General features: G+C 41.0%; 1 protein-coding gene across 6 annotated transcripts in view; it reads right to left on the bottom strand.

Annotated features, from left to right (window-relative positions):
- Positions 1–27,577, bottom strand: part of AP4S1 (adaptor related protein complex 4 subunit sigma 1) — a 75,657-nt gene that overhangs the window by 23,480 nt on the left and 24,600 nt on the right. For 3 of the 6 annotated variants that reach the window (XM_057544692.1, XM_057544689.1, XM_057544691.1), the window contains 4 exons: positions 19,376–19,583; positions 16,674–16,760; positions 14,921–14,989; positions 9,455–9,466 (listed from right to left, as the gene is read on the bottom strand). In XM_057544692.1, coding sequence (XP_057400675.1) covers positions 9,455–9,466; positions 14,921–14,989; positions 16,674–16,760; positions 19,376–19,513 — 306 coding nt within the window. In that variant the 5' untranslated portion in view covers positions 19,514–19,583. Of the gene's footprint in view, positions 1–6,069; positions 6,457–9,384; positions 9,467–14,920; positions 14,990–16,673; positions 16,761–19,375; positions 19,584–27,577 lie in introns of those variants that run through there. The other 3 variants (XM_057544693.1, XM_057544695.1, XM_057544694.1) reach the window with 3 other exon arrangements.

The raw sequence follows: 27,577 nt of genomic DNA, 5'->3' as shown, positions 1-27,577 counted from the left end.
TAATTGTCAGAGCTGGAATTTAAACCGAAAGTTTGGGCTTAACTGCTCTGCTTCCAGACTTCTCAGGAGAGGCCTGAGGCTGCTGAGTATACACCCTCCCTCCGCCCTCAAACCTCCGCCCCAAACAAATGCCTTTACAATACTGCACCTTGAGCATCTTTTGTGTCAGACAGGCTAAAGAAAAAAATAACCATGAGGAGAAATGAATGAAGAAAAGGCAATGCTGACTTAATTCCCAAGGAGATAAATATTCCGATTTTCAAGAGAGTACCTCTTATAAGTGGAGCATTCTAAAAATACTCATTTGAGAATGATGGAGCCCCTTTAGCTTACTGATGTTCTTATTGGAAAGTTAGTACAGGGCATGGGAGAAGCAGAAAACACCGTTAGACTATGATGTCTAGCTAATTAGAAGGAGCCAAGTCCTTCCTCCAGGAGTCCCTTCATTTGAGTACCTAACTTTTGTGAAATTGAACTGGAAGAGAGAACTGACCTGTTCTGGAAGAGAGGATTAAACTCTTGAGAGTGAAGATGATAATGGTTGAACGTTTCTAAATTCTATGCTTTACTATCTTAAGTTTCCATCACTAAAGAGCACAATCCTGGTCCGTTTAGAAAAAAAACAGAACAAAACAAAAAACAGCTGACGGATTGTTTCAAATAGACAAACTTCATTCAACAAGCGAGTGATTAAGTGCACTACGGGAGTTCATAATTAGTGAATCTTTGTAAAATGAGCCGTTACCACCTGATTTTTCTTCCCAATAATTCCAGATGTTCAAGTCTATTGTGTTTGTTTAGTGAAGTACATCTATAGAGAATGAGACAATCCTGGGAATGACTTTTAAGTTTCTATTAGGCTCTGTGTTAATACCTCATTAAGCTCCGTGCAAATAGTCCTCCAGCAGAATAAACTTTTTCAGGAGCCCATGGGAACTGTCCTTAAGTGACCCAGAAAAAAAAAAAGCTTTACTCTGTTATACCTATTAATAATATCTTCCAATTAGATGGATGATTGCTTTGTCCATGGCCAAATTGGGACTGGAGTATTAGGCGCTTGACTCAATCCTCTTCACCAGACCCAGAAGCCAGAACTTAGAAGCCAGGACAAGGTAGGAATGACAGCCAGGTATAAAGGAAGGCAGACCTGGGAAGCACAGGTGACTGCATGAAAAAAATGCCCTGTAGAATCCCCCTGTTGTATTCACTAAGGACAGTGAAAGCCTAGTGCCCTTTTTTTTTTTTTTTTTGGTGTCAAGGTTTTTTGTTTTGTTTTAAGTATAGTTGATTTACAATGTTGTGTGAATTAGTGCTGTACAGCAAAGTGATTCAGTTATACACACAAACATACATTCAGTTTTAAAATATTCTTTTACATTATGGTTTATCATAGGATATTGAATATAGTTTTCTGTGCTATACAACAGGACCTTGTTGTTTAAAGCCTAGTGCCTTTGAAAAATGTCAACCCATCCAGGGTGATTCTGAGGTAGAAGGAGATCTCATTTTAATCTATTCTATTTGAATCAATGCAGGGATCAAGCTGCTCTGAAGACTGCTCCGTCTTTGGCAAGAATATGGTCAGCAATTCAGATGTCCCCTTGAACAACTAGCTCAATGTTTTGAAATTCAGATTAGAATTTACTGCTGAATCATATCAACCACTGGCATCCTCACAATGCAAGGACAAGGTCCTTCAGCAAGTCTGAATTTCCCAACATCCTGGAAACATGAATTGCTCAGTGAGGGCATTCTGTACTGTGGGCATGTGACTGCCTGAGTATCTGGCTCAAACCCCTCATAATCATGCAACTTTCTGGCACTATAAAGGGAAACCACAGACCAAATCCAATGTGAGGCAAAAGCCTGAAAGCTGATTACCCCTTGGAATCATGTGACTCCTTTAAAATAAGAATCCAGCTGTTGTTCACATCTTGATTTGGTTTATGAGTTACTTGTGCACACTGGAAAAGCCAAGAGTAATGGCATTTGGGTTACAAGCCAGGTGAGCAGGGACCAAAAAATGCCCTATATGCCAAGTCCCGTGGCAATAAACAGAGGCAAACACACTTTAGCCCTGACATTTGGAATAGGAGGAAGCAAGAAAGGCACAAGCTGTTGGTCTATTAAGGTGATGAGCTGAGAATGACTAGTTTAAGAGGGTCCAACCTTCAGGTTTTACTGAATTCAACTGACTTAAAGATCCTTGAGGAAACTTGTTTACCTTCATGGGCACCCTAAGGTTGGAGCTGATAGGAACTAGAAAGAGCCTCTTAAAGAGCAGATTCATAAAGCCCCACTTTCTCCCAACCTGGAAACCTAGAGCCTTTCTGAATTTCTATGTCATGTGGATTGGAGTTGAATAGTTGAATAGGACCCCAGTAATATCAGTGCCACTTGAAATCAGTATTTTAATTAGAGTGATTGAAATGTTTCTGGTTCATACATTGGAATTTTGATCTCTGGATCATAAAGCACTTTTTCAACATGGTATTTTAACACCACTGTGGTGGTCTAGTTCTCCTTTAATAAGAGAAAACTGAGCAGCATACATTCTAATGGGACCTCAAAAGCAATTCCAGGGAAGAGCCCAGCCTAGAAACTAAACTTTCTAATTCTAGATTTTGGCCTCAGATCCCTTGTCTTCTTATTTGATTTCTTTTTCTTTTTTTTTTTTTTTTAAGATCCTAGCTAGGACTTCCCTGGTGGTGCAGTAGTTAAGAATCCACCTGCCAATGCAGGGGACACAGATTCAATCCCTGGCTGGGGAAGATCCCACACGCCACAGAGCATCTAAGCCTGTGCGCCACAACTACTGAGCCTGTACTCTAGAGCCCGAGAGCCAAAACTACTGAAGCCCACGTGCCTAGAACCCGTGCTCTGCAATGAAGAGTAGCCCCTGCTCGCCCCAACTAGAGAAAGCCCGCACACAGCAACGAAGATCCAACGTAGCCCAAAATAAAATAAATAAATAAAGATCCTAGCTAAGGAAAGTTCTTTAAATAGGGTGGGGGAAAAACGTGTTCTCTTTTTTTTATACTTTAACTCAATTTCCCATGGAATTAGATAAGTTGCAAAGGGCCAATGTGCTCACATTTCCCACAGAAAATCAAATGCTACTGTATGGAAGATTATCATGAAGATTCTGCATAGTTCTGGATAAACTCTCCTTGTAATAGCCCTGTGTTCACTTTTAGGCTTAGTATGGCCTTTAGTTAATTAGGTCACTGAAAAGGAGTGTTTTTTTATTGCTGTTGTTAAGTAGGTTTTCCTGAAAGATCCATTCATATTCTGAGAGCAACAAAGACATCCCAGTGTAATTTTTTTTTAAGTTTATATAGGCTTATGTAAAATTACACAAATATCAAAGTCAGCACTGGGGTCAATGAGCCTGTCATTTCTCTTGTTTTTTCCCCCAAATTCTCTGTTGCTTCTCATAGCTTGCTGCCACTATTCCTGAGTAAAACAGAACCCAGAAGCATAGAACAGAAGGAGTGGGGGTAAGGCGGAGGGACCCGGTAGGGAGGGCTAGGAGGAATAGTAGGGGATGAATATGGCACCTAAAGGACTCAGAAACACACCTGAAGGACACAGAGAGATGGCTAAAGCTAGGGAGGGCCAAAATAGCCCGGAAGGCAGAACTGTTTAATCTGGAACTTTCACATCCCTTTCCCAGGTGAATGGCTGACTCCCTTGGAGACTGTTCATAATTCTGAGACTCATCACTCATGACTTGACTAGAACTCTCATGCTGGAGCGGCCTGTGGCCCCCTTAACCCTCCGTGCCTGCCTTTCCCACAGACTGGACCAGCTGCACACATTCCCTTGGGCCCAGGGGCCTGCTCTCTTCTCTTGCAGCCCTGCTTTAATGGACATATTTTCAAGAGGAAAAGAAGATGTTTAGAAATCTCTGACGTGAACGTCACTTTTGGAAAGCATGCTCTTATCAAGACATTCAGGTATTCGCTTCAAAACTTTTCATTATTTATGACTCCTCCAACCAAAGACCAGGGTTTCTCTAGAACGTCTTCCCTTATTCAGGAAACACCAAGACAGCATGGTGCTAGGCACTTTATAAATGTTTTCTTAGAGACTAATTTGCTACAATCTACTCCAGACGATTCTGAATTTTCAGAAAGTGTGTCAAATTTAATCTTAAATCACATTTGTAGCCCTAGAATCAAAGGCTCTGGAAACCCGGAGACCAGTACCAGCTCTGTGCCAAAGTAGCTCTGTGGTTTGGGACAAGCAATCCATAGAGCTACTCTGGGACAGAACTGGTATCAGTCTCTGAGCCTCAGCCTCCTTGTCTAAAAAGTGAGATTTTAACTTGATGATTGTGTAGTTTTCTTCCAACTCCAAAGCAGTCAAACCCTATGACTCTAAAAGTAACCTTCAGGGAGAGGAAAGCTAGTTTACTCCTTTCTGATATGATCAAGCTATTCCTGATGTAGTCACATGCTCCACCATACCTCAAAAGAAATCCTTTTGTAATAACAATTAATTATTTTAACTTTCTGAGAGACCATCGAGAAAATTTCAGTTCCTTTAGAAGCTGCCACTTCAGTGTTGGATGATTTCCCTAGAGAATTTCTTTGGTCTTCTTGCCAGTATTTCCATAGCCCCTAGTTGAACAAGTCACTTTTGTGATTTCTCATTAAGTCAGGCTGAAATTATCTCCTATTTGGAGAAGCCCTGTTCTGGTTTCTGGTCCTCTAAAGGTGTTTGGGATTTTAGGAAAGTAATGAAGGAACGACAGATAGATGCCCCCCTACTGGGGCCTGATCAGGGCCTGACTGCAAATCTTAGCGGTGCTCTTACTGTTGGCTGGGTGCTTTTAGTCCTCCAGGGCACACCCTGGTAGATAACTAGCTGAGTCATAAGAGAGTGCAAGAGGATGGAGGCCCTTCCTACTCGCCCACCCTCAGCTGCAGTAAAGAGAGCATGTTTCACATCACGCATGTGAGCTTTTAGGCTCTAGAATTAATTGCTCAAGCTTTTGGACTTTAAGGACTTACAAAGTAAAAACATGAGTGTTCTAAAGATTTTTTTTAAAGATATTTTTGAATGAAGAAAACATTCTGGATTCTAGAGCTATCCTATATTTGTTGGGGAGGGGGCACGAGAATATAAATAGGAACCCCAGCTTGTTCCTGGCTTTTCTTCCCATGCATGCATGTGGAATACCCCCCTTACCATCCCAGCCTCTCTATCATTCCTGCCTCCAGTCCTGGGGTGGTAGAGAGACCTGCATAGGCCCTGGCAGCAGGCACTGGCATGACCAGGTACCCGCTAAATTCTGGGGACCCAGGTGCTGGAGGGTGGTCAAGGAGTGGGTGGGGGGCCCTGCCGGCTCTGGGTAAGCATCCTTACCCCATGGAGAGGGGCGCTGCTGAAGGAGAGCTAGAGTAGGGTCCTCTAAAGCACAGGGCCCAGGAAGGGGACCCTGGTTGTCCGGGTCTGAAGGCAGTACTGCTGCATTCCATTCTAGCCAAAATAAACCAAGTCTTTAAGCCTCTTTAAGGCCACCAAATACCAAAAGGGGTGTCAAGGGTTTTGGTACCTTCACACACATTAGGTGTGCACTGAACTGGGGAGGAACTGGACTTCTACAGAGCGCTGTTCATGGGTGCCATCCTCTGACTGTTTAGCAGAAGGGGATCAGATTGCTGCTTTGAATTATGAATTGTCTGGAGAATTCAGCAAACCTGGGGCTCTGGAGCTGAGCACATATTGAGAAGCTCATCAGTTGGTTCCTAAAAACTATCTTAATTCATAGAATTTGAGGTCTTAAATAACTCTACCAAAGTATGAGGAAGGGCAAACTTTCCCGACAGAAGTCCTCAGGCAACATTTCAGCCCCGCGGGTGGAGTGGAATATGAAGAGGGTATCAGAGCTGCTTCAGCGCACGTGGACGGTTTAAGTCCTGATGTGCTTAGCCCCCGGGGTGCAGGCCGCCCCACTTGAGACTACTCTGCAACAGAGAGTTTCCACTTAGTAGAAGTGTTTTCGACAAACCAGAATTTCTGTCCTGATTTCCTGAGCTTACGTCGTTTCTTTTTTTTTTTTTTTTTTTTTAAAGAAATTCACGTTCTTTTATTTATTTATTTATTTATTTTTGGCTGTGTTGGGTCTTCGTTTCTGTGCGAGGGCTTTCTCTAGCTGCGGCAAGTGGGGACCACTCTTCATCGCGGTGCGCGGGCCTCTCACCATCGCGGCCTCTCTTGTTGCGGAGCACAGGCTCCAGACGCGCAGGCTCAGTAATTGTGGCTCACGGGTCCAGTTGCTCCGTGGCATGTGGGATCTTCCCAGACCAGGGCTCGAAACCGTGTCCCCTGCATTGGTAGGCAGATTCTCAACCACTGCGCCACCAGGGAAGCCCCGTCGTTTCTTTTTAATAACCCATCTGCCTTGCTCTGTGACGTTAGTCTTCTTAGAAGTAGAACAAGCCCATACTAGGGAAAAATGTAAACAATGCATTTAATTTCCCAATGTCTAACCCTACAGGCTCTGGAAAACTGCTCCCTTCTTTTTTTTTTTTTTTTTTTTTTTAAAGGATTTTCTTTTTTATTTATTTATTTATTTATTTATTTATTTATTTATTTATTTTGGGCTGTGTTGGGTCTTCGGTTCGTGCGAGGGCTTTCTCCAGTTGCGGCAAGCGGGGGCCACTCTTCATCACGGTGCGGGGACCGCTCTTCATCGCGGTGCGCGGGCCTTTCTCTATCGCGGCCCCTCCCGTTGCGGGGCACAGGCTCCAGACGCGCAGGCTCAGCAATTGTGGCTCACGGGCCCAGCTGCTCCGTGGCATGTGGGATCTTCCCAGACCAGGGCTTGAACCCGTGTCCCCTGCATTAGCAGGCAGATTCCCAACCACTGCGCCACCAGGGAAGCCCTGCTCCCTTCTTAAAAGGCTTCAGGGCGGTAAAGTCTCTGGAGAAAGACTGCGAGTAAAGAGCTTCTTGGGAGTTCCATAAGGTTTGGACTCCCACCTTCCTGTTGCTGCAACAAGACTGAGCCTTAAATCGTGTCTGTTCCAAGCAGACGGACGTGGAAGGCTTCCTTAATCCGAGCAAACACAAAGGTTATGTGCTCTGAGTGTTGGGAGAACCGGTTCCAAGTTGCAATTATGTCAGCTGCTGGTTCAACCTTTCAAGGCCTAAGGAAGCTTTCCTGGTACAACGTTAGCTGCTCTGGCAGGTTCCTGGTTACATGCTACCAGGGTGGTGATGTGGTCTGTCTGTGAGGCCACACCCCTAAACGGCTCCCTTGTCTTACTGTTAAGAAACTGATGTGTAAAGTTTTCCCTGGACTTCTTCAACGTGACAGTTAAACAGAACTGTGGGGAATTCCCTGGCGGCCCAGTGGTTAGGACTCCGAGCTTCCACTGCCGGGGCCTGGGTTCAATCCCTGGTCGGGGAACTAAGTAAGATCCTGCAAGCTGTGCAGCCCAGCCAAAAAAAAAAAGACTATGTATGAGGCAGAATAGAGTCCTGGGTTTGTAATTTGACCTTTTTCAGATGGCTGAGGGTAGAAACTCTTTCAGAATCTCAATAGAAGAGAGGTGCCCCATGCCCTGCCTGCCCTGCCCCCTGCTGCACTTTTAGACCATGGGAGGGCCACGTGAACTTACAGCTTGAGCACAGACATACACTTCCAGGTCTGGAGAGAATTAGTTCCCTTCTCTAAATTATGCAAAATTCCTAATCTGTCAGGTGGATGTGCCTAAGTATTTCCCAAGAACAGGAAGATGTAAGTTGGTCAGAGAGGAAGAGAAGGCAAAAATGAAACTAAGTAAAATGAAGGGTAAGGATGAAAATTGTGTGCTTTGGTGTGAAAATTAAATTCAAACAAGAATGCTGGAGTTCATTACATGGACCTATGCTATACACTAGAGGGATACAAAGACAAACCCATCTCCACTTTTAATAAACACCTAGTCAATATATAAGACACATCAACACACTGAGTCCAACTATAATACACATCCTACTATATCTGATTCACTTTACTTCTCTGAATATCTAGACTTACAAGACTTTCCCATCCTGTTCTAGGTGTAAGATAACTCAGCTCAGTTACCTAGTCATGGCAACATCAAACATTAAGGCTGAGAGCGTGTTAAGGCTCTTCTAGTTTAATTCTATCATTCTGAGATGAGGGGGTTATGTGTCTTGTCTGAGACACACAGCTAGCTGGTAGCAGCACTGAAAGCAAAACTTGGGTATCTATAGTCCCAGTAAAGTGTCTATTAGCTTTTGCTGTCTTCCTGATGACTTCTTAAATCAAAAGTCATTTTTCTTATTACCCTGTACAAGGAGGAAGAGATTTATTTTGAATTGCTTTAAAGGACTTAGTTAAAATGGAATGTGACATGCTGAATAAAAATACACCCTAATATACAGTCTGGTCTTGGGTCTCCTAGGTCAAAAGGACCACAGATTTAGGTCACTCACCACAAGAGGGCACTCAGATTTCCCCAATTAATTTAAAGAGGCTTCAAATACAGCCTGCAAATCAAGTTTATCAACATGACATTTTCTATCAATAGTAAAGGGTAAATGGCCATTTCCCCAGAATATACTGACATCCTGTTTCTGGGCATAGGCATCTAGTGTGTGTGTGTGTGTGTGTGTGTGTGTACACACACATATATGTTTATATATATACACATGTGTGTGTGTGTATACACACACAAACATGTTATAATTAATATATATTTGTTATAATTAATGTTACTATTTCAGATTCAAGCCTGATGTTTTCTCAAAGGACACCTATTTATTGCGTTCAAGTGGTAAGCAGATTTCCGAAGTAAAAATTAACTTAAAAGACAACTTGCCTCCAGAGCACTCACATAAAGCCCAGTGGGCTCCTGCCAAAATCCGCAGGCCTGCAATATTCTAAGTAAATCATGCTTGTTCTTGGGGCCCTTGGATACTTTGATTTAGAAAGGAGAAGAGAAGAAAAGGAGAGCTTCCTCTGCTATAAAAGGAGATGAATACAAGCCAGGCAATTTCTTTAACCTTCCAGTTTATCATCCCTGAAGGCCTTCTTCTGATCATGTGGGGAATTTCTGGAGATTTATACCTAGAGCTATGGAAATCCATTCTCTCTAGGAGGACTAAGCACTTTCTGGCTGTGTTATTTAAATTCTGCAAAAGTCTATTCCATATGCAAAAGTTAAATTAATATATAAGAGTGATTATTAACTACCACCATAGCATTGCCCTGTCTGAAAAATACAAGAATCGTCTTTGTGAAAAAGGGTGGACGGTTTCTGCAAAGCACCTGTACCTCTGGCTGTCTTGTCAGAGCTGTTGATGATTAGCCTTCTGAATTCTGGATTCTGCTGAATTGGTTTCCTGCTCCATGGCACTTACCTGATCAAGACTAGCCTGTTCTTTGCCAAGTACTATGGAAAACTTGGTTCACAGCACTGAAAAAGGATACATCTAATTCACTCTGGAAAAGAGAAAAGAGTGCAAGGATGAGAAGGAGACACTGGGACACAATGCACTTAGCAGAGACAGCGGCTGCTCTGGTTGCCAGCCTGAAAGCAGGTGGGAGAGGCTGCTCTATAGGGAGAAGCCTGAGTGTGGGAAGGCCCTGAGTTTGGGACAGTGATTTAAAAAAAAGAAATAGGCTGCAGTTTAGAGGACTTTTATAGGCTAGAACAATTCACCTTTAGAGTGTAGAGGGAATAAACTAATGCAACCTTTACAGATCACAGGTAATCTGATAGGTATATACAAAATCGTAATAATGTGCACACAGTTTGAATCCATCAGTTTTACTTCTAGAAGTCTCCCCTAAGGGAACAATTAAATAACGGCACAATGATGTGTGACAGCATATTCAGGGTAATGTTATTTATAGTAGCAAATTGCTGAAAACAAGCTAAGTGTCTATCAAGGGGGGACTACTTAAATAAATTATAGCAAATCCACAAATGATGACATAGGTACATAAGTCCCGATATACTGTTAAATAAAAAAGCTAGTCTGGGGCTTCCCTGGTGGCGCAGTGGATAAGAATCTGCCTGCCAATGCAGGGGACACGGGTTCAATCCCTGGTCCGGGAAGATCCCACAAGCCGCAGAGCAACTAAGCCTGTGTGCCACAACTACTGAGCCTGTGCTCTAGAACCTGTGAGCCACAGCTACTGAAGCCCGCACACTTAGAGCCCATGCTCCGCAACAAGATAAGCCACCGCAATGAGAAGCCCACGCACCACAACGAAGAGTAGCCCTTGCTCACCGCAACTAGAGAAAGCTCGTGCACAGCAACGAAGACCCAACACAGCCAAAAATAAATAAATAAATAAATAAAAATAATAAAAATAAAAAATAAAAAAGCTAGTCATAAAATGGTATATACAGCATTATCCCCTGTATATATGTAGATAGATATAAATATAGTTAGATACAGACAGATACATAAAGCCTAAAAGGCAATGTACCTAACAGTATGTATCAATAAACGGCATGCTCACTGATGATCTGCCCTTTCTTTTTGCTCATATGTATTTTTAATTTTTTTTACTGAACAAATTTATGTCCTGAAAAAGTCACAGATGGAGAAAAGATGAAACAGCTAAATTCACCTTTGAAAGGACTTAAGGTTTGTCAAGTGCAGCACTGACAACTCTGATCCCACTTCCTCAACAGCAGCAGCCTTCATCTCTTGCAAAACTGCCCCTTTTGAAGCTAACTGGGCTGGCTTTCTGGTTTTTTTTTTTTTAATAGTAATCTTTTATTTATTTATTTATTATTATATTTATTTTTGGCTGTGTTGGGTCTTCGTTTCTGTGCGAGGGCTTTCTCTAGTTGCGGCAAGCGGGGGCCACTCTTCATCGCGGTGCGCGGGCCTCTCACTATCGTGGCCTCTCTTGTTGCGGAGCACAGGCTCCAGACGCGCAGGCTCAGTAGTTGTGGCTCACGGGCCTAGTTGCTCCACGGCATGTGGGATATTCCCAGACCAGGGCTCGAACCCGTGTCCCATGCATTGGCAGGCAGATTCTCAACCACTGCGCCACCAGGGAAGCCCTGGCTTTCTGTTTTGAAACGTGATGTTAAGATGCTTCTTTCAGCCCAGACAGCATGAGATTGATCTCCAAATTTAAGACTTGGAAACTCTAAGATTAAAAATAGCCCCAGAAAGACTGTTTAAAACTCACAAACCTAAAAATAAATCTTAGATGACAAGGCATTCGCCATGAGTGGGACAGATTCTATTTTCTTTCCCAGGGTTCTCTTTTCTCTCCTCTTTTTCTTCTTTTTGCTACTGTCATCCTAAACCGGGTCATCCCTTAGTACTGTCCTGGCTTAAATTAAATTCTAATCTTTACTTCTGTGGTTTATGTGGTCACTGACTCTCTCCCTAGAATAAGAGCTAAAATTCAGCAACCTGCTATTTATTCTTAGTTACCGAATATAATAATTTTAAAAACCTTAGCAATGATAGTGCCTGTACCCACGCTTTATTCTCCCAGGTTTAAAACATTGCTATTTTGGGAAATCATATTCTTCTTGATAGGTGTTCCCTTAAAGTGACTAACCATGGCCAGCTCTGAATCACAGACCCTGACTTGCAACCAGTCTGTCTAAGAAAGTGGTCATCAGGAGATAAGCTGGAACTAGAGCTATGCTGTCCATATGGTAACCACCTGCCTCACGTGGCGATTTAAATCAATTAATATTAAATAAGATTATAATTTCAATTCCTCATTTACACTAATCACATTTCAAGTATTCAAGAGGTACATGTGGCTTAGCACCTACCACATTGGATGGCACAGATAGAGAACATTTCTATCACTGCAGAAAGTTCTATTGGACAGAAAGTGCTGGTCTATAGTGCTCTCTCCAAGCAATCAATAAGAAGATGGATTTTAAAACCAGCCCCAGTGACCCTGTCCCTGCAAGGCCAGTCTCTGGAATGGCCAGACCTCTTGCTCTTTCAGCTTTGGAGGGCACCAATCCTTTCCTAGCTAGAGGCACTACCATGTCGCAGGCCACTAGGCAGCCGCCCAGCTCCAACCGCTGAATTAGGAAATAGCTGACAGCAAGCCTCATGCATTAAGGCAGTGGTTCTCAAACTTAAGCATGCATCAGAATCACTTGGAAGGCTTGTTAAAACACAGTTTGCTGTGCCTCAACCCAGAGTTTCTGATTCAGTAGTCTGGGGTAGGCCAAGAGTTTATATTTCTAACAAGTTCCCAGGTAATAATTATGCTGCTGGTCCAGGAACCACACTCTGAGAACAAACTGCACTAAGGCAATGAAAACAGCCTAGTCGATTGTCCTGTAAAGAAGAAGTCTGCCAAACTTTACTTCTGGCATTAGGAGTTCGGCTGAAGATATAATTTTTTTTTTTTCATGTTCTTTTTTTTTTTTAATTTATTTATATTTATTTTTTTGGCTGTGTTGGGTCTTCGTTTCTGTGAGAGGGCTTCCTCCAGTTGCGGCGAGCAGGGGCCACTCTTCATCGCGGTGCGCGGGCCTCTCACCGTCGCGGCCTCTCCCATTGCGGAGCACAGGCTCCAGACGCGCAAGCTCAGTAATTGTGGCTCACGGGCTTAGTTGCTCCGCGGCATGTGGGATCTTCCCAGATCAGGGCTCGAACCCGTGTCCCCTGCATTGGCAGGCAGATTCTCAACCACTGCGCCACCAGGGAAGCCCCTGAAGATATAATTTTTAACATGAGTTTCTGGACTTCCCTGCTGGTGCAGTGGTTAAGAATCCGCCTGCCAATGCAGGGGGACACGGGTCCGAGCCCTGGTCCGGGAAGATCCCACATGCCGCGGAGCAACTAAGCCCACGTGCCACAACTACTGAGCCCGCGGGCCACACCTACTGAAGCCCGCGCGCCTAGAGCCCATGCTCCACAACAAGAGAAGCCACCGCAACGAGAAGCCCACACACTGCAATGAAGAGCAGCCCCCGTTCACCGCAACTAGAGAAAGCCCGCGCGCAGCAACAAAGACACAACGCAGCCAAAAATAAATAAATAAATAAATTTATAAAAACAAAACAAAACATGAGTTTTGTCCTTAGCAGGCTTTAGTGCCCTCAGAATTACTAATTACGTAGCAGATCCCACTCGCTGCCTCAGGAGGAAGCAGCTTGGAAACAGTTCCTTCCTAATCCTTTTATTTAAGAGCAAAATGAAACAAACAAAACAATTTTGAAAAATCAGCTTGTGCCACTACTACTTCTTAAGAATGTCTAACCAAGTCTCAGGAAGGCCTATAGTAGCAGAGTAAAACATCTTCACTGATTCTTTTTTGAAAGACTGTTGGATTTCAAACTAACTGCAAAGCTAAAGTCATCAAGATATAGTGGTCCTGGCAGAAGGATAAACATATAAATCATTAGAACAGGACTGAAAGTCCAGAAATAAACCCTTACATTTATGGTCAATTGATTTTTGACAAGGATGCCAAGACAATTCAATGAGGGGAAAGAACAGTCTTTTCAACAAATGTCATTAGGACAATTGGATATTCACATGCAGAAGAATGAAGTTAGACCCCTACTTCAAACCATATACAAAAATTACTCAAAATGGATCAAAGACCTAAATGTAGGAGCTAAAACTATTATATATATAAAACAAATATAACATTGGAATCAGTAAGTCTGAGCTGGGAAAAAAAAGAACACCTAAGAGTAAATCTTTATAACCTTAGGTTAGGCAAAGCCTTTTTAGACATGACACTAAAACATAAGCAACAAAAGAAAAAATAATTTAACTTCATCCAGATTAAAAACTATTGTGTTTCAAAGGACACCATCAACAAAGTGAGAAGAAAACCACTGGGGCTTCCCTGGTGGCGCAGTGATTAAGAATCCACCTGCCAATGCAGGGGACGCGGGTTCGAGCCCTGGTCTGGCAAGATCCCACATGTCATGGAGCAACTAAGCCCGTGAGCCACAACTACTGAGCCCACACGCCACAACTACTGAAGCCCGTGCACCTAGAGCCCGTGCTCCGCAACAAGAGAAGCCACCGCAATGAGAAGTCTGGACACCACAACGAAGAGTAGCCCCCGCTCGCCACAACTAGAGAAAGCCCGTGCAAGGCAACAAAGACCGAATGCAGCCATAAATAAATAAATAAATAAATTTATATAAAAAAAAGAAGTACTGATACATGTTACAACGTGATCAGCATAACGTTGAAAACATTATGCTAAATAAAAAAAGCCAGTCACAAAAGACCATATTTTATTGTACTTTATATAATTCTATTTATATAAAATGTCTAGAACAGGCAAACTTATAGAGACAGAAAGTAGACTGAAGAGTACCTAGGGCTTGGAGCAGGTGGAGGGGATAATTGGGAGAGAAATGCTAAATGGTATGGTGTTTCTTTCTGGGGTGATGAAATATTTTAAACTTGATTGTGGTCATGGTTACACAACTCTGGGTACATACTAAAAACTATACACTTTAAATGGGTGAACTGTATGTTATTAAATTACATTTCAATACAAGTGTTAAAATAAAGGACTGCTGGAAAGGAAATCATGTATTTCTTAAGGGGACTTGGTTTTGATCCTCAAAGCAAGGGTTTGGATGGAAATAATTCTTAAACTAAAAGGGTCCTGGTGTCCTAGGAGGGGAAGCAGAAGAAAGAAGAAAAGAGAGAGGAAGTTCGATAGCAAACTATCTTAATTGAGAGAAAGACACAAGAGGTTCTTAGTCTTATAGAACTGGTTCTTTATAAAGATCTAAGACACACGTAGGTTTCTAACACTCTGGATGAGCCAGAAGGAAAGGTAACGAAAATTTGGCATCATTTGATTTTTAACTTTTACACATTAAAGCTCTATATTAACACATATTTTTGACATAGACCCATTTCTGGGAAATTGAGCCAAGGACGAAAACCATTTTTTAGTCATTAGACTTACCACTCGGCTGAAGTAGTCGTCTAAAACTTCCACGAAGTTATGGATGAATTCATAAATTGCCATCTCATTCTGAAATAAAAAAGGAAGGGTGCAGTTAGTTTTATTTTTATTTATTTATTTATTTATTTATTTTTTGGCTGTGTTGGGTCTTTGTTGCTATGCGCGGGCTTTCTCTAGTTGCGGCGAACGGGGGCTACTCTTCATTGCGGTGCACGGGCTTCTTATTGTGGTGGCTTCTCTTGTTGTGGAGCACAGGCTCTAGGTGCATGGGCTTCAGTAGTTGTGGCATGCGGGCTCAGTAGTTGTGGCTCATAGGCTCTAAAGCACAGGCTCAGTAGTTGCGGCTCACGGGCTTAGTTGCTCTGCGGCACGTGGGATCTTCCTGGACCAGGGCTTGAACCCGTGTCCCCTGCATTGGCAAGTGGATTCTTAACTATTGCGCCACCAGGGAATTCCCAGGTGCAGTTAGTTTGAATATGACCTATTGGGGAAATCAAGACATGGAGCTGCCCAGTCAGCAACCAGGTTTTAGAGCATTTGGTAAACAGATAATGTGAGCAAAGCAGCTTTCTATTGACAAATATTCAGAATAGTTCTAGGACTTATTTGTTTAAAAGAAGCTTATCAATAGGGGAAATGTAGAAAACCTTAACCTCTAAGATTTTCTGAAAAGTCCATGATGAATCTAGCTGAATTGAAACCAGATTGTGTCTGGTGATTATAGAGTTTTGAGGTCTACTCCTACTCTACTTCATCACCAACTGGCTGAAGCCAGGGTTTTTTTTTTGTTTTTTTTTCCCCCAGGGTCTTCATGTCATCACTTTTCCATCTGTGAAGATGGGGAAACCATCTCAAAGTTTGGTTCATGGATAAAAAAACAATCAACTGAGATTTCAGAGTATTTTAGATCTTAAATACTCTTTCAGGGAGGGATTCCATGGCCAAAGGTGCTATTGATCTGGAACTGACCATTTCTGAAAAGGTGAACTATATCTGATGAGATGTAATTACAACACAATCATATTTACAGTTTGCTCTGCCTTCTGAAATGTCAGCCTATGTTTAATGCCACAGTTGTTTGGCCTCTACCCTTGGCTAAGCTGCCCCACTGTGCCACACAGAATGAGGGCAGGAAACTGGTATTGCTTAGGGTCGAGGAAGGCATTCTGTGGTTTTGTGCTTCTCCACAAATTGCTCATCTAATCCAAAAAAAATCCTAGGTTTATCTCTTCCACACAGTTTCCCCAGGCTTGATAAAAACCTTCAAGAGTCAAGATAATTGTTATGGAGGTAAGTGGGGAAGAAAATGTCAATTTAAGGAGGAATAAAAATCAGACTGCTGGGCTTCCCTGGTGGCGTAGTGGTTGAGAATCCGCCTGCTGATGCAGGGGACACAGGTTTGAGCTCTGGTCTGGGAAGATCCCACATGCCACGGAGCAACTAAGTCCGTGAGCCATAACTACTGAGCCTGCGCTCTAGGGCCTGTGAGCCACAACTACTGAGCCCACGTGCCACAACTACTGAAGCCCGCGTGCCTAGAGCCCATGCTCCACCACAAGAGAAGCCACTGCAATGAGAAGCCCACGCACCACAGCAAAGAGTAGCCCCCGCTCACTGCAACTAGAGAAAAGCCAGCACGTGTCAGTGAAGACCCAACGCAGCCAAAAATAAATAAATAAATTTATTTTTTTAAAAAATCAGACTGTTATTCATAATTTTCTTGTATTTTCCATAAGCTCTTCTGTTATCTTACCTCAGTGTCATTAACTCCGACCACAATGAAGAGAGCTGCATACTGCCGATATATCAGCTTAAAATCCTTATATTCAATGAAAGAGCACTAGAGAAAACACAATTAGACATTAATTCCTATGGCTGACAGGGATTTCTTCAATATGGCATGCATAATTTCTAGGTTCTGATTTGAGTATCTGTCAACACATTCCTAGAAATATTCAGCATTAAGATGTTACACAGTCTTCGCTGGCCGCCTCCTCACAGTACTCAGGGGAATGCTTGGAAGCATCTCTAGTGGGAGGTGGAGAAGTGGTCTTGGAAAAATGTCTGAGTGTTCACATGGGTTCCCACCTGTACTTCTTCTCATTCCTTTGCTTGGCTCTGTGTGGAACTCAGCCAGCAAAGAAAAGGCTACTAAATAATCAGCATTTTAGACTGCCTCCAAAAGTGAAAATAAGCCAACATGATAAAGAAGATTTTCTTCTTTCCATCTCCCCTGGGCTCTTTTGGAAGCAATTAGAGATTCCGTTTGTACCATCTGACAGTCAGTCATTCAAGAGCCAAATATTACAGAGCATACACACATGCAAAAAAGAAAAAATCTTGATTTCTTTTTGAAAAGAATCAATGTAGGCTCTTTTTATAAATTATTTAAAGACGGCTTTTGTGTGGCAGATACTAGACAAAAATCTCCCATTGTAAATATTGCTTTATAGGAATTAATAACTAGCTTACCACTACTGACTAGTGAGGAAACAACTCCCTTCCCATTCATCTCTCTCCTAAAGCCATTGTACAAAGGGGGAGAGGAAGGCACTGGGTGGAGAGGAATTGGGTAGCAGGCTGAATGTACAGTGTTGCCCTTCCTTTGGATTTTTGGGTGCGCTTGACCAAATGGGATTGAGCAAGAACGGTATGACTTTTTGCACTGGGATATGTTGCTCTATGGTGCTCAGATGTACCTGGGAATGAAGCTGCAAGTTTTTTTGTTTTGGTTTGGTTTGGTTTGGTTTTTCTTGGCCATGCTGCACAGCTTGTGGGATCTTAGCTCCCTAACCAGGGATCGAACCCGCATCCCTGGCAGTGAAAGTGCAGAGTCCTAACCACTGGACCGCCAAGGAATTTCCGAAGCTGCAAGTTTTGATTATGGCGTTTCTTCCACGGGAAAGCCATTCAACGATCTATATAATGGAGGCGTTTGAGGCTTTTATTTGACATTAGGATAAAAGTATTAAGTCCAGGACCATTCTGCAGCTTTTGGTTCACTGTACAGCCAGTATTATTTCTGTTCAGTCAGATCTTTCAAGGAAACACAATCTATTTGAAAGAACTGAGGAACATTTTTCAAAGCCTCTCAGGAGTTTCTGACATTCAAAAAAAAAGTATCCAAGCACCTTTGTGGATAAAATAAAAATGAAGCTGAGACTGTGTTACTTTGGTACCTGATTGTGCTAAAAGCCCAGTGGGTTCCCTTTAAAATCTAAGATAATTTAGAATGCTTCAAAAATATCTAATGGTATGTTCATTTTAAAGCATATATTTCAGAGGGTAACCTATCAGTGAAAACTATGAAATTGTGGAGTGCCTGCATTCTGTAGAAAGATTCAAACAGAAATACTTCTGCAGTTTGTTTACCTTTACTTAAAGTATGTGGCTATTAACACAGTCCTTTAATAGTTTTTGTTTTCTTTTGACAACTACATAACGCAGTGTGTGCCACGGCAGGCCAAAGTAGTCATTCGAAGAGGACTCTGAGATGTTCTGACTGGAAAATCAATTTAGAAGCCAAGGGAAACACCGTTCTAATGCGTAACTTGTGAGCACTGATGTAGCTTAATATTTTATGACTTACCAGTGGTTCCCACAAGCAGCCTTTCTACATATGCACTGAAAAAGAGAACTAGCAAAATTAATGGGTGATTTAAATAAGCTTTCTGAATTTGCATTAGTTTGCTCAGTGATTTCCAAAGGATTCCAAGTTTAGGGCCTAGACTAAGTAATTCTCCAATTAAAGTCCTTTGTAAAAAGTAGACTCAGTTTTTACAATTCCTGTTTACTATTATTTTAACGATTTAATTTAACCTCAATTTTGGCAGAATGGATAGATTTGTTGTTTCATATGAATTTTTTAACTTCCATTTCTCCCATCTATATAATAAAATAAGACAAGTTCAAATCAAGTTTGTTTTGTTTTTAAATTACTTGTTCCAGTATTATGTTCTTGGTAAATTTATAAAAATGATAAGCAGAAAAAAACTGCACTCCACATGAGAATCATGTTATTATCCTCCGGCACAAAGTGGGTCTTGACTGTTCCCCTCTATACTGGTCATCTGACCTTCATCTTTTGGCTTAAAGAAAGCCATCTGCTACAGGCACTCCTAAGAGTTCCAAGGGCTGAATTCATATGAACAAAAAAAAAAGGTATGTCTATTAGCAGGCTTAAATTTGAGCTGCCACTTCCATAGTGCAATAAGACAAATATGCTGACCTAAATATGAACCCAAGACTTTTCCTGATTTTCTTTGCTTTTATTTTCCTTAAGGGGATGTAAAGAGAGCTATGCCGCAGTCTTCATTTCACTTCATTTGTTAATTTTCCCTAACAGCTATTGAAAGAATGTAGTTCAAAGAAAACGATGGCCCCTGAGACTCAGTAATAATAAATCTGCCACTGCTGAGTTGAATGCAGAGATCAAAGAGAGAATCAGAAACTTACTTGTTCACTGGATCGAGAGAGACAGCTCTTTATGACTTCTGTTTCCAGAAGCGTACGCTTATTAATCTCCACATGTTCATAGTACTTAGAAAGTCGGGTCTGCCCTTGTTTATTCACCATGAGGAAAAATTTTATCATTTTTTTTTCTGGCCAGTATTTTTCCAAATATAGTTCAAAAGTTATGGCGAGGGGTAGCTGTAACCAGAACCTGAAGAATAAAAGAACAACAGAAAGGCAAGATCAAATTTCTCAAGAATCATATTAAATGTGTTCCATAGATGAACCAGAAGTAAAACGTCTTCTGATAACATTGGTCTTCACTCCTATGAACTAAATGAGACTTTAATAAATAACTAAAGATAAATTTTCTTTAGTTATCCTCCAAAACATTTTTGAGTATCCACAGTAGTTCTACTCATATTCATTCAACTGTTTCATCAATCTTGTTGGGTGCCAACTATGTGTCAAGCACCAGAAGGAGAATATGGATGAAGAAGTAATGATTTCTGATCTTCAGATCATGACACCTAGCAAAGGTACTGGATACGTAAACAAATAACAGCGGTACAAGGTGATGAGTTATAACTGGGACGGGTATACTTCTGTGGTGCACAAAAGGGAGGGACAAGGAGCATCACGGGAAAGTTGGGAATGGCTTCCCAGACAAGGGGCATTTAAGCAAGATCTTGAAGAATGACCCAGAGGGAAAGTCTCTGAGGCACAGAAAATAGGGGTATGAAAGCTCTGGGAAGTTCACTTTGGTTGCAGGTCAGGGGGCAAGAAGAATGGTCATAGGAAATTGAGCTGCTCACATAAGATAAAATTGGCTTTAGAAGTTATGCTAAGGAATATGAAATTTATTCTATGGACAATGGAGACAGGATGTGTAGTGAAGCTCTTCTTTCCTTAGTGTTGAAAGCAGTAGTAACTTCAACTATTTGTCAAAGTCCTCGAACAAGGCCCTGTAACAAGTCCTATAAGGTTCTGTACTGAGCAATTTACATACATTATTTAGTTCTCACAATTTTCTGCGGCAGGGACTTCTGTTATCCCCATTTTAAGGACAAGAAAACTGAATTGTACGGATGTTAAGGCACCCAGCGTACATGGATTACTGTGTGTCAGGGGTGAGATGCAGCTCAGAGGCCAAGTGCATGCACAGATCCATGACACCCCTACTCCTCCTCATTCATGCTTGTGGGTTTATTTGAAACTCAGCTGTATTGAATCCCATGTTTGTTATTCTTACACTTAATATAGTTTTTGAAATAATCAATGCAAAAGCGCACAATATTGACCAATGGCCAGTTCTTTCATCATGAGCATCAGAGCTGTCTCATTGGCCAATCTTACAATATCATATTCACATTTTGTAGTATCTTTGAAAATCAGTGCAAAAGACCAAGGTTAACAATAGTTCTTAAGCGAAATTTTAAAACTTGTAATAATTTTACAGAATAGTTGCAACAGATGATGAGATAATATTTTTATATTATTTTTTGCCTTCCTAGCTCATCTCTTTATTTCCTAAACCCTATCAGACAGGCGGTTATCTCATAACAATTCCAAACATTAAGAGCTGGTTAGAGGCAGATCCAGTCTGGCAAAGCCTGGGGCTGCTGTGTTCATTCGGTGTGCAGAACAGGATGTCATCTAGACCAGCTCAGCCGGGGATTTGACAGCTGTGCCACAGGGGGAGGCCTGTGGTCATTCACTCCCTTTTCCAGGAAGATAAACTCACTACTGTAGGTGGCATTGCAACATACTCCATGTTATTTAATCACTTGGTGTTAAGTCCTGCTTTTATCCTCCTTACAAATTACTGCCAGTAAAAATGATGGCAGATGACTAATAAATTAAGATTACCATCCTTTCTTTTATTCCCTTTCAGCAAAGTTATTTTAAAACCATCTTTATGAAAGCTAGAAATGACAATCCTATACCTTGGATTCCAACTGCCAGGTAAAAGAAAAAAATATTGTCTCAAAGGTACTCATGGCCAAACCCTTGCCTTTAAATGCCCTGGTTGCATTAAGTGGTAAAATGAGATGTAGAATGATCCCACTGAGATGCTACACCAAGGGATCAAATTGGTTTCCACCTTACAAGCACAGCATTCCTTCCCACTGACTTCAAGAGCAAGGATGACAAACAAGGACGTGCTGAACTGATACTCATTAGGACACAAGTCTTGAAAATAGTAGCTGAAGGCATCTAAAGACTTGAATACAGTATTTTTTTTTTTGCATGCTCATAAACAATTACACGATTTACAACTGTAGGATACACAGTGGTAATAAAGCGGACAAGCAAAACTGTGAAGTATTTCTATTATAAAATATACAACACCAAAATATACAATGTGGAGACTCAGAGACAGGTACATGTTGGAGAACTGAAGATGAATGAATAGTAACTTTATAGTAGAAAACCTGGCACACACCACCTTAACCAAGTGATGAAGGCTAAATCATCAACGATGTCATGTTCCACCCCCACCACCATATGACATGATGAGAAGAGTACTTCACCTCTGTGGTATTCTTCCCCAAACCCATAATCCCACTCTAATCATGAGAAAACCAGGTACATGTTGGAGAACTGAAGATGAATGACATAAGCACCTATCCTGGTTACTAATTATCAGGGAGGAGGGAGATCAAATAATTATGAAACTGAGGCAGGGCAATAAGAAGGAATATGCTTAGACAAGTGCTGGGAGTGGTCAGGGAGCAGATATGAACTTCCTCTGTTAATATACTCTTTGCATTCAACAACACATGGGCTGGGAAAGATGTCGATTGCCAAGAAGGTAGGAGATTCCACACCCAAGAACTTGTGTGAATGTGTGTGAAAAATCAAGGAAGAATAAAAAAGAAACTTTACTGGGGAAGACATTACACAAAGGGTGCTAGGATGCCTAAAGGCCAAGACTAGGGAGGTTGGTAGATTTCACAGTAGAATATAAACAGATCAGCGTCCCAGCGCCCTACATGATGTAAACTTAATGCTTAGAGAAAAGACAGACTGGAAAGACTGAAGTAAGTATTGAACTGGGCACAGTTTTCATACTTCTGATGGTGTATTTCTGGGAGTTAGAACTGGAAGAATCTTTATAGGTTGTCATATCCAAAGATGACAAATAGATTTCAACTTGGGTGCCAACTCTGATTAACTGTACTAACCGCATTGAGCACTGTGTTGGGAAGGATTCCAAAGCTGTTTTCAGGTTCAGAGCAAGACGATGTCATGAATAATTAGCAATGTCAGCTGTGGGTTAGGAAGCAGGGTGTGGCAACATATGCACCTTGTATCTGTCGTCTCTGATGTGCACTCCCTTCATTTTGTAGATGGGAAAACTGGTCATCTGAGATGCAGAGTGAAGTCATGAATTCTGGTCTCTTGACTCATAATGCTGTCTTTAATTTATCACATTGCCTCTGCCTCACTCAGTGTATTAGTGTCATTAATGTCCATTTAAGCTTAATAAGCATCAACTTCAGGTATCTTTGGGAATGATCAACTCAACATTATCTTTTCTAATGCTGCTACACAATTAATGGAAAATACCAAACAATTCACTGCACGAAAACAGTAGAGTAGGAAGTTTTTGGATATGAAAATGTTATTTCATGATGGCTAACATCCTTTCTAGCTCTAAACGCTTTCTATGTACCCCAGAACCATAATATTGTAAAACTCACACACACACACACACATACACACACACACAGGGAATATCAGACAAAAACTTTGTTTTTGCCCCATGAAAATGACTGAAATAAAATCCCCCAAGTTACAAAGCCAATTTCCACCAAAAAATGTATAGTACTTGTAAGGTATAATAGTCAAAAGCATGAACTAGGTAGAGCTCGACTGTTTGGCTCTACTACTTATTAGCCTTGTGATCCTGGGCAAATTACTTAATCTTTCTGTACTCAGTCTGAGGTACAATGGGAATAATATTAGTACTGACCTTCTAGGTTGTGAGGAGTAGTTAGTATATGTAACATTCTTAGAACAGTGTTCGGCAGTTGGCATGAAGTGAGTGCTATGTAAGTGTTGGCCAATGTCATTACGATAGTACATCACCTTTTCCTCAGACAAGCCTTTACTGTCTATCCCAATCCCTCTTTCTAACCACAAAAAGTTGGCTATTTTTTCTTTGAACCCATCACTGTATCTTACAAAACCTGTCACCCTAAATAATCACTATTTGATTACATTCTGAGCTCCCCTACCAGACCAGTGATTTTTACTGTTTTACTGTGAAATATTTTACGCTGTGATATATTTTACATTGTGACCCAGTATACAGGTACATACATATCTGAATGGAAGTTCATAAAACAATACTCGCCCATACTTTGTGTATTGTACTCCAGTATCTTCTATGACCTTTCATTTTGTAAAAAATGCAGTTGTGAGGGGTTTGGATTACACAGATGTATGGATTTTTCAAAACTCACCAAATGTAAATTTTACATAAAAAGAAACTAATACTCTGGTTAATGATATACATGCTGAAGTATTGGGGGGAAATGTACTGATGTCTACAATTTACTTTGTTTTTTGGGGGGGGCGGGCTGTGCTGCGTGGCTTGCAGGATCTCAGTTCCCCAACCAGGGATCAAACCCGGGCCATGGCAGAGAAAGCCCGGAATCCTAACCACTAGGCCACCAGGGAACTCCCTATAATTTACCTTGAAATGCACCAAAAAAACTAAGATAAATTAATGGATGGGTAGACAGATGGATAGATGGTTAGATATATGATAAAGTAAGTACAGTCGGCCCTCTAGATCTGTGGGTTCCGTATCCACAGATTCAACCAACCATGGATTGAAAATATTTGGGAAAAAAAAAATTCCAATATGTTCCTAAAAGCAAAACTTGAATAGGCTGTGCACTGGCGACTATTTACATAGCATTTACATTGTATTAGATATTATAAGTAATTTAGAGTTATTTCTAGATTATTTTAAAGTATATGGAAGGATATGCGTAGGTTATATGCAAACACTAAGCCATTTTACATAAGGATCTTGAACATTCACCGATTTGGGTATGTGTGGAAACCCTGGAACCAATCCCCCATGGATACTGAGGGATGGATGACTATATAGTAAAAGATTAATGGTAGAATTTAGGTGGTGAGTATATGGGAATTCACTGTGAAATTCTTTTCAACTTTGTAGTATATTTGAAAATCGTCACTACAAATATTGAGGAAAAATGCTAGTTGTGGCCCACTGATTTTTTTTTTTAATTCCATAGATTTTATTTTTCAGAATAGTTTTAGATTTACAGAAAAAATTGCAAGGACAGTATAGAGTGTTCTCATATACTCCACACCCAGTCTCCCCTGTTATCAACATCTTAGTATGGTACATATGTTACAATTAAAGAATTGATACATTATTACTACCTGAAGTCTATACTTTATTCAGATTTCCTTACATTTTACTGAATGTCCTTTTTCAGTTATAGGATCCAATATTATATTTAATCTTCACATCTCCTTGGAATGCACTTGGCTTTGACAGTTTCTTACGCTTTCCTTGTTTTTGATGACCTTGACAGTTTTAAAGAACACTGATCAGGTATTTTATAACATGTCCCTCTATTGAGATTTGTCTGATGTTTTTCTCATGATTAGACTGGGTTTATGGGTTTTGGGGAGGAAGACAACAGAGGTCAAGTGCCATTTTCATCACATCCTATCAAGGGCACATACTACCAACAGGACCTATCACTGTGGATGTTACCTTGGTCACCTGGCTGAGGTAGTTTTTGTCAGGTTTCTTTACTGTAAAGTTATTCCCTAACCCCATCCCCTGCCCTTTCCATATTGTACTCGTTGGAAGGAATTCATTACGTGCAGCCCACATTTAAGGGGTAGGGATTTATGTTCGATCTCCTTGAGGTGGGAGTATCTACATAAAATTATTTGAAATTCTACCGCACAGGAGATCTATTCTACCTATTTATTTATTTATTCAACCATTTATTTATATCAGTATTGACCCATGGATATTTTATTTTATACTTTGAGTTATAATCCAATATGACCCAATGATTTTTAATTTCAGAATCTGCTGAAGGACTATGACCCAAAATTTGAAAAACACTATACCAGACAATGAACTTGAGGGTAGGGTCTATATCTTACTTCAGATATTTGCATTGTGCCTAGTATACAGTAAGCATCCAATAAATGTTTGTTGAGGGACTTCGCTGATGGTCCAGTGGTTAAGACTCTGAACTTCCACTGCAGGGGGCACAGGTTCGATCCCTGGGCGGGGAATTAAGATCCTGTATGCCGTGCAGCGCAGCCAAAACACATTAAAAAAAAAAAAATTGTTGAATGAATGAAAGCTTTTTTTGTTTAGCAATAAATTTTCCTTAAATAAAAATCACAAAAGTATTGAAGCAAAGCAGACATATAAAATACCCTGGTATCCCAACTCCTACCGCAAATCCTGTTCATCTCACCAAAGACTGAGCCAATGTTTTTCAGTATGTTTAGTACATATCCTTCTAGACCTTTTCCTTTTAAAATAAGTACACATGAGTACATACTGATTTAAATACATGATTGAATAAATAAATGGGACAGAAGAGTATCAAACATATATGCTGATACTCTCTCCTCCAGGAGGTAGAGCTTAATTCCCCCCATCCATCTGAGAGTTAGCTGAACCTAGTGGCTCACTTCCAAAAAACAGAAGATGGGAATGGAAAATAGTAACTTTATAGTAGAAAACCTGGCACACACCACCTTAACCAAGTGATGAAGGCTAAATCATCAACGATGTCATGTTCCACCCCCGCCACCATATGACATGATGAGAAGAGTACTTCACCTTTGTGGTATTCTTCCCCAAACCCATAATTCCACTCTAATCATGAGAAAATACATTAGACAAACCCACATTAAAGGACATTCTAAAAAATATCTGAGCTGTACTCCCTGAAACGTGAAAAACCAGGAAAGCATGAGAACTTGTCACAGGTCAGAGAAGATTTAAGGAGATAATAATGACTACATGCAATGTGGTATCCTGCAGGGGCTCAAAGAACAGAAAAACTGGTGAATAGTCTAAGTTCGGTTAATAATAATGCTACCCAAATTGTTTTTTTAGATTTGACAAATGTACCATGGTAATCCGAGAAGATAATATTAGGGGAGATAGGTGAGGGTATACAGAAATTCTCTGTACTATGTTTGCAACTTTTTTATAAATCTAAAATTATTCCAAATATGGGGAGGTCCCTGGTGGCCTAGTGGTTAGGATTCCAGGCTTTCAATGCCACGGCCTGGGTTCAATCCCTGGTCGGGGAACCGAGATCCTGCAAGCCTCATGGTGCGGCCAAAAATAAATCAATAAAATAACATAAAATAATTCCAAATAAAAAGTTTATTAAAATTTAAAAAAGGGACCTACAAGTATTTGTATCAAAATGAAGAGGGCTTGTTTGCTGGTATGTATATTTAGTTATATTTGGTTCTATTGCTTAAATATCTTAATTTTTATCAGCATAATATAGATGTTTAGGTATGAGGTTCATTTTTATTAACATTCTCACTGATTATACTTGTCTTTCTTATTTTCTTTTAGCTAAGAGATATGCTAATTTTATTTATCTACTTATTTATTTATTTACTTACGCTGCACCGTGCAGCATGCGGGATCTAAGTTCCCTAACCAGGGATCGAACCCGTGCCCCTCAGCATTGGGAGCTCGGAGTCTTAACCACTGGACCGCCAGGGAAGTCCTGAGACATGCTAATTTTAATAGATAAGGTGTGTGTATGTGCATAAATGTGTATGTTCTATAAATGGCTTAGTCTGCCAGTCTGTCAGGCTCTATTCTGACCTAGATAACATCTTGATCTCCCATGCATCTTTCTACCACATATCATCATTTGGGAACCTTCCCTCTTTTTCCCTAGCCCCACGGGTTGGCAAACTTTTTCTGAAAAGGGCCAGGTAATATTTTAGGCTCTGAGGGCCATGTGGTCCCTTTCACAACTACTCAATCCCACTGCAGGATGAAAGTAGTCACACGTGATGTAAATAATATGTAAAGAAATGGGTATAACTGTCTTCCAATAAAACTTTATTTATAAAAATAGTCAGCAACTGGATTCATCTGCAGGCTGTCATTTGCTCTACTCTAGACCAGTGCTCATCAAACTT

Source organism: Balaenoptera acutorostrata, chromosome 3, assembly GCF_949987535.1.
Source record: "Balaenoptera acutorostrata chromosome 3, mBalAcu1.1, whole genome shotgun sequence".
NCBI lineage: Eukaryota > Metazoa > Chordata > Mammalia > Artiodactyla > Balaenopteridae > Balaenoptera > Balaenoptera acutorostrata.
This window is presented reverse-complemented; position numbering and strand designations above follow the sequence as displayed.